This window comes from Tursiops truncatus, chromosome 5, assembly GCF_011762595.2.
Source record: "Tursiops truncatus isolate mTurTru1 chromosome 5, mTurTru1.mat.Y, whole genome shotgun sequence".
Lineage (NCBI taxonomy): Eukaryota > Metazoa > Chordata > Mammalia > Artiodactyla > Delphinidae > Tursiops > Tursiops truncatus.
In genome coordinates, this window is record NC_047038.1 from 9,518,076 (window position 1) to 9,532,268 (window position 14,193).

At 36.9% G+C, this 14,193-nt stretch overlaps 1 protein-coding gene across 1 annotated transcript; it reads left to right on the plus strand.

The window, feature by feature from the left end:
* Positions 1-11,682: 11,682 nt before the first annotated feature.
* Positions 11,683-13,055, plus strand: LOC101323258 (microspherule protein 1). Its single transcript, XM_019928081.2, is given in 10 exon segments — positions 11,683-11,758; positions 11,761-11,784; positions 11,787-11,935; positions 11,937-12,245; positions 12,247-12,352; positions 12,355-12,539; positions 12,541-12,795; positions 12,798-12,857; positions 12,859-13,021; positions 13,024-13,055. Coding segments are annotated over 10 exon segments (1,326 nt in total). The 5' UTR covers positions 11,683-11,715.
* The last annotated feature ends 1,138 nt before the right edge of the window (positions 13,056-14,193 follow it).

The following is a 14,193-nucleotide window of genomic DNA, read 5'->3' on the forward strand; positions in this document are numbered from 1 at the left end:
TTTGGATTGGCATCACACTGTGTCAACACTGGGAAGAGTCAGCAATGTGAGTTATGTGCAGAAGAGGAGAAGCCTATGGAGAGCGTAGTCTGAGTTGGCCATATAGTCAGTCATTTCAAAGGGATATTTCTGTACACCTGTAGAAAGCATTCTGGCATAAAAGACTGTCAACAAGTTTCTTTTTCTCTTTCTCAATCTCTCCCTCTTTTTATTTACTGTCTCTATTTCATTCCTTCCTTCTCTGCCTCAGTATTTTTTAAGCTTCTATCTTGGTGGGTTTTTTTTTTTGGAATGAGGTCATTGCACCTGAATCAAATTCTCTAGATAATTCTTAAGTTTGGTTCTATGTTTCAGGAAAACAAATAATATTAACTTTTAGGTTCACATTTCTAGTGGTCACGCATAATGCAAACATTGTGCCATTATTTATCACATTCATCTCCCTGAATGAATGTGATAAATCAATCACTTTTAATAGTTTTTTTTTTTTTTTTAGATGTTGGGGGTAGGAGTTTATTAATTAATTAATTTATTTTTGCTGTGTTGGATCTTCGTTTCTGTGCGAGGGCTTTCTCTAGTTGTGGCAAGCAGGGGCCACTCTTCATCGCGGTGCACGAGCCTCTCACTATCGCGGCCTCTCTTGTTGCGGAGCACAGGCTCCAGACGCGCAGGCTCAGTAGTTGTGGCTCACGGGATTAGTTGCTCCGCAGCATATGGGAATCCTCCCAGACCAGGGCTCGAACCCGTGTCCCCTGCATTAGCAGGCAGACTCCCAACCACTGCGCCACCAGGGAAGCCCTCAATCACTTTTAAAATAATATCAGAAGCAAGAACTTATATAAGTTCTAAATCCTAAATCTTTAATGCTCCTCCTACCCTACCCGCTCTGTTATACCGAGTCAGGCCTGGTGAACTAGATCAAAGACTGCTCCAAACCATTGTCACTTCAATTTTTCTCCCCATTTGTCCACCAATCCACTGAGCTTTTCTTTTTTTCCCCAGGTGGTTCTCTATTGAGTTTATATAACAAAATTCATTATTTCAGTAAATCTCTAGTCAACACACTCAAGCATTTCTTCTCTTCTTCCATATTAATATAATATATGCATATAAAATATTCAATTAAATATAAAATAAAAAATTATGAAAGAGAGAAGAAAAGTAAAATCTTTCTATTTTTGATGATTTCCTACTTTCCAACTGGACAAGTCGAAATATACACTTAGGGTCTAGTCCAGCAATAAAGATCACAGGGGTGTATGTATGTATGTTTAAAATAATCTTGATAATTCACTTTTTGGCTGACATCATGTCAGAGATGATTAGATTAGACAATTATTTTTTCCAACCATTATTATATTGTACTTTGATCTTATGTTATTAGTAGTATATTCAATATTTTTGGAAAAAAGATTTTAGACCATTTATTCATTAATGAGTCTTAACTTAGCTAACCCTAGATAATGTAATATAAATGTATTTTACTGGGAGCATGTGAATTTCTAAATGATGCTATTCACCGTGAGAAATAAAAAGAGCAAACATGACACTTTTCCCCACTGTATTCTACAGAACTTCTTTTTTCTCAAGATATTTTACTTCATATATACTCTTCTTGATCTCCATAGATTAGAGAAACCAGTAATATATAAGAATTTCCCTTTCCTCATATCCCTAACAATAGTTAGCATTCTCAGACATTTTGAATTATATCAATATGGTGGATATAGGCTGGTGTCTCAATAAAGTGTTACTTTATACTTACCTGATTATTAAATCAAGTTACTTTTCATGTTTATTCACAAGCTCTTCAGCTTAATCTACGTCTTCACTGAGTAGAAGATCAAGGTCACATATCTTATAAACATGAGTGTGTTAAAACCCCATTCTCCATTCATAAGTCCTGTCTCTTGAGCTGTCATGTTGTCAGCTCAGAATTGCTATTCTGACTTGTGTTTTTGAATCCCCTCTTAGTTTCTGGTCGCTCCATAAAGAAGCCTTTCCTCATTACTCCTTCTGATTGGGCTAGCATGCTGTTTTTTCTTCATTTATTTCTGAAAACCATTCTGAATACATATTACGTGCCAGGCACTACATCTTTTCTACTTTCTCAGAGCACACTGAGAAAAACAGCTTTAAAATGTTATTATATAGCAATACTTATCATCTTGTTAAATTTCTTGTTTATGTCCTTGTGTCCTCATTGGACCCTATGCTACTTCAAGTTATAGTCATCGTCCTTTAGGTGTTTATCATTGTAGTGACCTAGTGAAAATCCAGTATTAAAAGAATTAGCTATAAAAAGAGATTCAATATATATGCACGTCATTTGGTGTAGTTAATAGTGCTTCTGTTTCTGACATGCAAATACTATTTCATATGATACTCAATAAAGCATCAAATTGTTTTAATTACCTTCCTTTCATCCCATTGTTAAGGGAGGGGTTTCCACCCTAGGGTTATGAGGATGGCCAGACCTGACACACTGCATGGGACAGATGAGACTGACAGCAGGTGATTAGTCACGTATACTCACAGGTCAGAGGAAGAGGACACCATGTACTAGGCAGGGCCATATGGGGTTGTACTTGAGAACAAGGTAAACCAGGGGCTATGGGAGGTTGCTGGCTTTGTAGTGTCAAGGGGGTGGGGTGCCCCTGTTTCCTATGGAAGGATGTGATTAGCTTGTCTGAATAATTCCAGAGACTGGCAGAGAACTGAAACTCACTACTCATGTATAAGCAGGAATTGTGTCTCACCCCTTAAATAAGGAGGGTTGTTTTTCTGGGGAACCTTATCCGTGGGAACAGAGTGGGGAGGCCTACTTGAAGTTAGGCCATTTGAGGCCATCCCAATTTTACTAACTGTCAAGGCAGCACATAATATTGACCTTAGTTTTAGGCCTTAAACATCACACAAATCCAGATATATAAACTGAGTTTATTCTAATTAATGTTATTTTCATGCAGAGATTAACAGGTTTTTGGTTTCTAGCATTGGTTAGAATTTTCAGTGACCACAAACTAGAAACATTATATGGAATTTTATTTAAATTTTGTTCCTATAGAAGGAGTGTATTTCCACAAATTAAAATCATTCATAAATAAAGTTTTCTTCTTCTTAGTTGGTCTTTACAAATCCACATGATTGTAGAGAAAGCTGCTCTCTGACAGTTGTTGAAAGCTGCCTCTCAAGGTGAAGAATATACACAAGCTAAAAAAATAATACCAGATACACATTAGTTATCAGAACGAACGCTGTACAGGCACTGAAGGAGGAGAAGTTCCCAATATCCACAACTGTTCCCTGAACACCATTCAATGAATAAAAGTACCTGTGAAATTGCTGAGTCTCTAGAAGAACTGAATATAAATAAAAGATTTATGCCATTTTCAGGGCACTACAGAAACATAGTAGAAAGAAAAGTTTGCACAATTCAAATTTGGATGATACAATGAATAGTCAGGGGAGCATAGTAAGAAGGCTACATACTTGTAAATTGATAAAACAATGTCATAACAATAAATGGGTATTGGAAATACATGAGCAAAATCCAATGGAAATAGCAATGAAACATTTAGTTCATTTTTATTTTTGTCAGACTCAGAAGGCAAGTTCTGTTCAGTCTAAATTGATTGCTATTTTGTTGGATTACATCTTACAAAGTTAACCAATGTGCAAAATATAAAACAAAAATATAGTATATTCAATGGGGAAATTAATTTGTGGGGATAAGGTACTATAACAAAACTCAAATTCTGAGAGGAACACAAAACGTGTGGAATTAAAATAACTGTGTTGAAGGGATAGAGGACATGACAATTTACACAAGATCATACACTAAATCAGATATTGAATAATTACTTTCTATAGAAATTCTAGATATATAATTAGCTTTAAGTAATATTTCTTGATTTTTTAAATTTGCTCAGTCATTTCTTCTACCACTAATTCATGAAGGGTTTACTATGCATAGACTTTCTGATTAAAAAAACTGCAAACAAAGTAGAGATGGTTTCTATTGTCATGAAATGTACAGTATAATATGAAATTTATGACTGTAGTTTAGGAATCAGATAGCTGTGGTTAAAGTTTCAGGTTACTTACTATTTCTATCTCATTAAATAGCCAAATAGAATCTTTGTGATGATGGAATGTTCTAAACCTGTTTTGTCCACTAATACTGAGCACTTGAAATGTCACTAGTCAGACTGAAACTTTAATTTTGTTTAATTTTAGTGGTTACTGACTACCACACTGGACTGAGCTGTAGAACTACTGTAAATATCAAATATGCATATAGCAGTTAATACAGTGCTTAGTACATAGTAAGTGCTTATTATCAAGTAACTATTAACATCCATGATGATAACGATAATGTAATTTGGGGGGAAAGAGTTTAAACAGTTTCAAAATGAGAAAACTTCTCACAAAACCAGCTAGATATTAAAGTTCAGTAATAGACATTGATTTCTGAGGAATCACAAGCTAAATATTTATCACTGATGCTTATAGTCACAGTACTGAAATTTCATATGCATACAATGAGTATATTAAAAAAAACACAATAAAACATAATCCTTGAGTGGCCAAAAATTATGTCAGATGCCAATAGCATTCAAGCATTGGGGCAGATACTGATATCCACAGATGGGAGTCCTGAAAATTCTTTTCCCATTCAAAAAAAGGGATATCTATAGAAACACCTCTCCAAAGAGCAATAGAATTATTCATCTTCTTCAAGTCTCAGCACTGCAATTTACATTGGTGTAGTGATGCAATGCCTCAAAATCTCCTACCATGTAATGAAAATGTTCAATAATTATTAGAAATAGGTCACACTGTGTGTGTGCTAGCTTTGTAATGTTTGGAAATTGTTCATCTCTTCAATGATACTGTTTCTTAGAGTATAATTATTCTATAAGGTAAGCAGATTTTCAAAACAGCATGATATCTAAACTGGCTCAAACTTGAACTAGAGAACATTCTTCACAAAATGGTACACACCGAAAAGGACTGTCACTTTCTTCATCCATACACTTTTCTAACTTTAGAAATGTATAAAGGACTTCAATCTTTCTCTTGGAAACCTTCTGCAATCTGCTCCAACTCCACCATCCATACATCACCATCATGGTCTGTGTCCCAGAAAACAGTTCTGTTCTGACTAAACTCCCTAATCCTTTGGTTTACGTTTGGGATTTGGAAAATAAGAAACTCCAGAAAGAGATCGGGGGGTGGGAAGAACGAATCCTTACCCTATATTTTCAGGGCTAAGGAAGGTAAAATTTCCCTTATTTCATAGCCTTAGGATATCGTATTGGTAGTCTTAAACCTTGTTCATAAGTTTTAAAACTTTTGCTTATTAAATTTGTCTCAATTACTTTACAAGTGTGAATTGTTTGCTGCTAAGCCCCTGACTGATACAAGAACCAGTCTTGGTATAAAATTGTGATTTTTAACTCATGGAGAACCAGGATAAAATATTGGACACATGTCTGCATGAACAGACCTTTAAGAATTTCTTCCAAATCTGTGCTTTTGAGATTATAAATCTTAACTGGATAAAGAGCACATTTTTATACAAGACAGTTTGCCAAACAGCTAGATCGTAAGACAGAGAACCAAAATATGGACAAAGAAAAAGAAGAAAGAGACTGAATAAGATCAAGTGGAGATGAACATTACGGCAGGGCCATCATCACGATAGGTCTAGAGCAGAAAAGTCATCGGGATATTGAGAATGAGACAGCAGGTGATTACGTGTAAAGGAAGACAAGGTAATTGTATCATTAAAATTTGTAACTACAGGCATAAATAAAATATAAGGAGACATAGAAGAAGAATAAAAGTAAAGCTTAGGCCTAGATAATTATTATTTTTATATATTCTTGTTTGTTCATATACCCAGAACTTCCATGTACAGTAGAACAAGTTGTGTGGTATTTCAGGTTAAGTGAAAAGTCAAAGTAACAATGAAAAATATTAATTTGCATATTGACCTATTTTGTGAACCACTAGAGTATATGAAAATTAATTTTAATTCCAGATATAGAATAAATAGAAAGTATGTGATGGTATATGTATATTTACTTTATCCTATGAATTAAAATAACTTTATGTCATAATTCTAATCATGACAACTCTTCCCATTCAAACCACTCCATCTTAAGACCCAGGACAACTGAAAAAAGAAATTTTTGGTCAATGTTGCAAGTTCCTCCACAAATTATATTTCCACAGGTTTTTCTCTCTTATACTGAACAACACAAAATGTAAGGCATTCTAGCAATACTATAGTACACTGCTAGAGATAGACTCTGAAGCCAGATGTTTTGGTTTAGAGATAGACTCTGAAGCCAGATGTCTTAGTTTACTTTCCAGTCCATAGTTGCTATGCTTCATTGGTAAAGTTACCTAAGCTCTCCATTTCCTTATTTAGAAAACAGAGATTATAGTAGTCCTAAACTCTAGTGTTGTTATGATTATTCAAGTTACTTCATATAAAACCACTATAAATATTAGTTATTGTTTTAATTTTGGCACCATTACAAAGGGCTGAATTTCCAGAGTCACGATACACAAGCCTTATTCAACTCTGAGCTTTACTCATAATTAGCAAAGTATGCTATTAATAGGGAACCACAACAAAGCTGCATCACTAATCACAGGGCTCTGAATTTGTCAAATGCAGCTTCCTAAAAGCACTTTTCTCCTCAGGATGTGTTTTGGGTTCACAGAGATGAGCACCAATCATGCATGGTACAGTCAGTGGTGGAATTTCTACTTTTTCATGTATTGCTAGTCATAGCTAGAGATATGATAGTTTCTTTCAGTAGTATGCTGTGCAGCATGGAAAATGAATAAACTATAGCAATATATGTCTTCAATGCATGAATCTAATAAATGTATAAGTTAAAGAATAAAGAGGCAAAAGCATACTTAATGTATATTTTCATTTATAAAAGGTTTGGAAGTAGACAAAATAAAGCTCTAATGTAATGCATATTCAGATATAATCTTGGAAAGAAAGAAGTGATTACTTTAAGCCTAGATAGTGATTTCCTTTAGGGAGAGTGATGGATTTATGTTTGGTGGGAGAAAGTAGATTGCTTCTGGGGTTCTATTTCTTATTTTAGGTGATAATGACATGGGAGGGGTTCTTTTTGGAGAAGGGGTATGATTTTAAGTAATCCATATTACACTGGACTTTCACATTTTCCAATTTTCTCTACATAGATCTTACTTCTCAATAAAAGAGCCAAAAATAATAGACTAAATTTATAAAAAGGAACAGGGAGGGTATTTTTTTCATAAAAATAGATGTATATTGAATATAATTCAATATACAACTGAATATAATTTTTAGTCACATCTCTGGTTGGTCTGGAAATCCACTTTTGAAATGTTTTTTTGACTTGATAGGGTAAAGGTTTGCATTGGAGTAAATACGCAGATTAGTTGTCTGCATTTGTGTGGTTTGTTTTGTTGCAATGGCCATTTATTGCTTTTGCAGTCTGAAAATAATCGACAATAAAATATTTAGAGAGAGGTTCTGATTGACAACTATCTCAGACTTTTACAGTGACTTATCTTTAAATATCGTGTCTCTATACCATAGGAAGACAGTGGATACTGTTGTCTGCTTCACTCATCTGCTACTACATCATTGTTTTGCAGCCTTGTAGTATGAGTGAGTTTGATTCCATCTCCCATCTCCAAGAAGGACCATGATGGCACATCTTTTCACAAAGTTTTTACTTCAGAATCTGATCCTAAATTATTCTAAATGGAATCAAGCCCAGAATGTTGGTTAATGGTTGGAAAAAATGAAGTTTTCTCTTCTGGACAGTGTGTAAAAGGAATGTGAGATCTTAAGTTGCAGCATCAATTTTACTACTAGCATATAAACCAGCCTGTGGATGAAGGTAGCACCTAGAAGAGTTCAGAGATGAGATAATTTCAGTGATCTTGAGTGGTCACTTGTTCTAAAATAATCTGGGTCTTTAGTGATTTGTAAGTTGGAAAAGATCATTTCTGTGGACCCTGTTCTTTGTGAGAATATGAGGCACATACCTAAATATCCTTTGTCATTTGTCAGTGTGAGTTGGATTTTCTGTTGTTTGCAATTGATCATATTTTACCTGATGTAATGAAGACTGGGTAGTGAACAGAACATCGTCTATTATGCTTTCATACATTTTAGATTTTATATTTGTGGATCTTTAAATTGTTTGAGAGAGACTTAGATTTTCAGTAAACAAACATTATTTTTTATTCACATCTGAATAAAATCACAATGGTATAGGATACATAATAAGTAAACAAATGCTAATCTAAAAACTCTCTGCTATAGGTGATTCAACTCCATAATCTTCAGATTTTGACCTATTTTGTCTTTAAGCTATGTTTCAAGTTTGAAAAAAAGAAAATATCTCTGAATGGTAAATATAAAATCCTTGATAAGTCCAAATGAATATAAAAGGCTTTCTATGAAACTAAATGATTTTTGGCATGTGTGCAGTTGTTCATCACAATTTTATAAAATAATATTTGTATTATGTGAAGCATAGATGCAGTTATTTATTCCTGCCAGCCCTGACATCTCAGACATTAAAAAATGTAACCATATGTTCCTGCCCCAAATCCCTTTCATACATGTCTTCATAGCTCTAGCCCCACTCCTATGACCTAAAAGAAGACTGTCTCATTTGAATTCACAATGGTATTTGTACAAAAATCTAACTTTTCAGGAAATATTAGAGATTGCCTCAAGAGACAGAGCTTAACAAGAATGTTTTGCAATTGTAGTAAAGTCCTGGTTCTTAAAATTGGCCACTGAGTGAAGCCAGAGTGGGCAACAAAGTGAGTAACTATAGGCATAACCTTGTTCCAAAATGTAGGTAAATAATGGAAACCGAACTATTAAAAAAGACTAGTACATTTCAGTAGAAATACATGCCTCAGTCTGAATTGAAAAATTAATTCTAGGATTTGTTAGATATGTTAATTGGTTCAAATCGCAATTAACATATGAAAAGGAAAGGAAAAGACACTGAAAATAGACTGAATTAAAGCAGCAAAAGAAGTAATAGAAATAAACCTTACATGTGACAGCTTGTCACCTCCATAAAATAGGGCTGTGTGGCAATATGGCAGCCATTGCAAAGCACTGTGACACTGATATTCAAGAACCACACCAATGTAGGTCACATAGACATTTTCTTTGCAAATATTCATGTCATTAATCTTCTTTCAAAAATCGCTGAGGTATAAACATGAGCCAGACTTGCATTTGTGCACAAAGAATGCGCACAAAAATGAGTGTGTTACACTCACTTTTACTGTTTCTGTTTTACATACATTATAGCAAGTATATGCAATATGAGATGAGGCCAGATGTTCTGAATAATTGGTTTACCTGCCATATACATAGAGCTCACAATGTATATTAAGAAATTCAGAAACTCATGATTTGGTATGTACTATGTCTTTTGTTTGTTTTACAAAGTCTTTCCTAGAATGGGATCTAAATGAGATTTGCATTATAGCAATCCCATTTATTTCTATATTGTGGTATAATAAACTATTCATTACTTATGTAAACATATACCCACAGCTATAGATGGAGGGAGGGAGAGAGAGAAAAATTATTCAAATAAAATTTAAAAACACAGCACACAATAGAAAACACAATACATATTCATTAATGTATACAGTTAGCAAATATCTACGTATATGCTCAAAGCACTGTGTAAGAAGCTAAAGAAGAAAGATGAATTCCTGCAGAGACTCATCATCTCGGATTCCAAACAAAACGAAGAAATCAAATGGAATCCTGTTGGTGCTCTTTTTGGGGTGTAAGCAAAACATTATTGAGGTAGAGAGGAGAGAATCTGTTTTAAGAAATGGCAAAAGGCTTTGTAGAAATTTCCATGAAAGAAAAGGCATGTGCAATTCAGGTAGAGACACAGTATATGGGGCAGATAGTCTTATGTCCAGGCTATTACGAGTAGCTTATTCTGGCTCTGATATAGTTTGCAAGATGATTCTGGACAGCTTTGCTTGACCCAATCACAAAGAGTTTTTATATCTCCTGGGGAGTCTGAAAGATCACAGTAGGTTGAAACAAGGGCAAATGCACACACTAAACTCATTTTAACTGCAATGCTAAAGACTAAATGCGGCAGTACAGGAAGGTGGCAGAGAACCTATTAAGACATTAGTGTTATTGTAAGTGAAACTTGACAGGGGCTCTGAGTAGGACAGGGGCAGTGGGGATGAAATAAATAGAAATGTTTGAAGAAGGTATTTAGAATTGAGCACCCACGGGATTTAAAGTTACGTTTAGGAGTCAAGGGAAGGAAAGGCACTCATGACCATCCAGGTTCTAACTAAAGTGACTATAGGGTGATGATAAGAAACACTAGACATGAAATATTTTTTAAGGAAAACTAAAATGAGTTTAGACTTCGGACGTACATATTGAGATTCTTATGGGACATATGTGGTTGTGATTGGTTTTCAGTTAGTAATAATTTCTGAAATTTGAGGCACAGTTTAGCTCTCATATAGAGGCATTAAAGTTATTACTAAATTATATATATAATATATATTGTTATATATTTTACTATATTACTATATAAAAATAAAATATCTTGTCAATCGAAACCAAGGATTCAGAGCTATAACTGATGAAAAGTTATAATGATTAGAAAGCTAAATTTAGAAACTATGCAAAGATAGTCTGATCTTTACTATTCAACTCGCTAGCTGACCGCTGTTATGTTGACCTTGTGTGCAGAGAAAGGACACTCAACCAAGGAGGGGGAAGAATGATATAAGTCATGAGTTAAGTGATTACTATAGTATTTTAGATTTTTCCCACCATCAGATAAAATTTATTTCACATAATAGGTAAGTTTACTGAATGTCTTGTTTCAGTTTTTAGGAATACCAACATCTTTTGCTAAAATAGTAATATACAAATCTGTTGTTTTTAATTTAAATAAGAACTTTTCATGCTAACAGACTCACAAAATCATTTGTCAACACTGAGAAGGATTGTAAGATTAAGGCCCTAGAAACCATGAATAGGTGTTCTTAATGGAACACTCACCGCAAAACTTTTAAAAGGATTTGAATGTAAGCACCTTAAGCCAAAACACATACTCCTTTTATGATTTTGTTGTTGTTGTTATCCCAAATTCTGTACCTGGGACATAGCATGCACTCAATAAATGTTTACTGAACTGAGCTCTGCAAAGTACCAATATTACAGTAATTTTACTTTGTACAGTTTATTATTATAGACACAGAAATTATATATGTTGTACCATATTATTGTTAGATAAATTCATTGAAATAAAGCAAACATGTTGTTATTTCTAATTTACTAAGTCAAGCCATGTAGAGTTAAAGAATTTGGGCATGGTTACATGGAAACAACAGTGCAGTCAAAACTAGAACCAGGGAAGTAGACGAATCTCAAGGAAGCCAGTTTTGGCCCTGCGGCTGCTGCCATCATCGCCATGGAGAAACCGTTGGAGCTGGCAGCCTAGGAATGAATCTCCTCTCAGCCTCTAAGTTCACCTGGTCAGAATCCTTGGATGAACCTGTGGGACCCTTCCTTCTAGCCCTGTGGTTTGGAGCAAGTGGCTTTGGGACTGTAAGAGGATCTACAAAGATTCTCAGGGACTGCTAGGTTCACCCCTGATGGCATCAGGCACTGCCAGCCGCTCAGAGGATGCGGATGGCACTGGCAGAAGCGGGCCTCCTCACAGGCTTTGGCACCATCCCTAAACGGAGAAGCACCTCCAGGTTCACCAAGAGAAAGAAGTTTGATGATGAGCTGGTGGAGAGCAGCCTGGCTAAGTCCTCTACCTGGGAGAAGGGGGCTAGTGGGGTGGAACCAGGGCACTGTTCGGGGAGTGAACCCTCCCTCCTCCAATGAGAAGAAGAAGGTGTCCAAGGTTCCCATCGTCCCTGTGCCACCCAGCCCAGCCCCAGCCCCTGGGCTCACCAAGCGGGTGAAGAAGAGCAAACAGCCACTCCAGGTGATCAAGGATCTGGGCTGCTGGAAGCCTGCGGACGACCTCCTGCTCATCGATGCCGTGTTGCAGACCAATGACCTGACATCTGTCCACCTGGGCGTGAAGTTCAGCCGCCGCTTCACCCAGCAGCACCGGTATGCCCTGCTCTACGATCCTGTCATCTCCAAGCTGGCCTGCCAGGCCATGAGACCCACTGCTGCACTCAGAGGCCGTTGCCGCCATCCAGAGCAAGGCCCTGTTTAGCAAGGCTGAAGAGCAGCTGCTGAGCAAAGCGAGATCGGCCAGCCAGCCCACCTTGGAGACTTCCAGGACCTGCTGCACAGACGCCCTGATGCCTTCTACCTGGCCCCTACTGCCAAGACTCTACAGGCCCACTGGCAGCTCATGAAGCAGTATTCCCTGTTGGAGGACCAGACAGTGCAGCCGCTGCCCAAGGGGGACCAAGTGCTGAACTTCTCGGATGCAGAGGACTTGATTGACGACAGTAAAGCTCAAGGACATGTGAGATGAAGTCCTAGACCATGAGCTGACGGTGGCTGACCGGCTCCAGAAACGAGAGATTCGGCAGCTGGAACAGGAACCGCATAAGTGGCAGGTGCTAGTAGATAGCATCACAGGCATGAGCTCTCCAGACTTTGACAGCCAGACCCAGGCAGTGCTCCGGGGCCGCATGGTGTGGTGCCTGAGGCGCTTGAGAAAGATCACCCTAGGCAGAGCAACCGAGGGTAACCAGATTAACGTCTGGACCTGTCTCTGGAGGGTCCGGCCTGGAAGATCTCCCGGAAGCAAGGTGTCACCAAGCTGGAAAAAAGATGGTGACTTCATTGCCAATGAGGGCCGGCGGTCCATCTACATCGATGGACGACCTGTGCTGTGTGGCTCCAAATGGCGCCTTAGCAACAACTCCGTGGTGGAGATCGCCAGCCTGCGATTCGTCTTCCTCATCAACCGGGACCTCATTGCCCTTATTCCGGCGAGGCTGCCAAGATCATGCCACAGTGAGAAGTGGTGGCAGGACCCATGGGCTCTCTCTGGCCTCAGTTTCCCCTGCCATCCCAGACCCCTGGAGCTGGGAACTCAGGCTCCTGGAAAAACCAGAGGGGGCTGTGGTTGACTCAGCTCCTGGCCCCTCGATCTGAGCCTCTGCGGGGGGGGGGGGGGGGGCTGGCCCTGGGGAAACCCCTAGAGGCTGGGACCCTCAGGCTTCCTTGGTGTCGGAGCCCCTCCCCTTCTCTCCCTGCAGAGGACTCTACCCTTTTCCCCAGATTCCCACCTTTGCCCCGTGTCTCCAGCTGATTAGTTTCAGACTTTTCCTTTATTATTTTTCTTTTGTAAATACAAAGCACTGAGTTCCAATAAAAAAAAAAAACTAGAACCGGATATGTTTACCTCTAAGGTTAAATTTCATTCAACTATAGTTACCACATTTGTGACACTGCAAATGCATAAGTAGCCTTATTTATACCCTTCAATGAAGAACCTATATAATAGAAAACATATACAAAAATTCAGAAAGGGATATAATAATTTACTTCATTTTAAACTATTATTATGAATGATACACTTTTAAACCCTCATGTAAACTAAAATATTACTCTTCCACTTTTAAGAACACATTATTGAAGATATATTAAACAAATAGTAACATATGGATGATAATTTAATGAATATAGAAATTTGGTTAAATTGTTTAAATTTATAAAGAAATAAGACATTTTACATATGGTTGGAGATTCTTTTGCAAACTTCCCTAGCATCATTCTCCTCTCACCCAAAGGTAACATTAAAATATTCTAAAATTAGTATTTAAGATCCTGAACATATTAGTTAATATGATGGCAGCCACAGATGGTAGAGTGCATTGTTATTTTTCCTTTACAGTAGTAAATACTTATTAGAATACATAATAGAAACAAAAACACTGCATAAAATTATCAAAAAATGATAAAGTGTCAAATTACTAATAGAGCATATATAAAAGTTATGGGAAAAATTTAAATGTTTTATTAAAATATATGAAAATGACCATGTATAAATGGATGGGATATATTTATGAAAAGGATACATCTATATCATGATTATTAACACTTTATAATTTGTTCCACTTAAAGGGATTCTAATAAAAATTTTAATAAGTGTT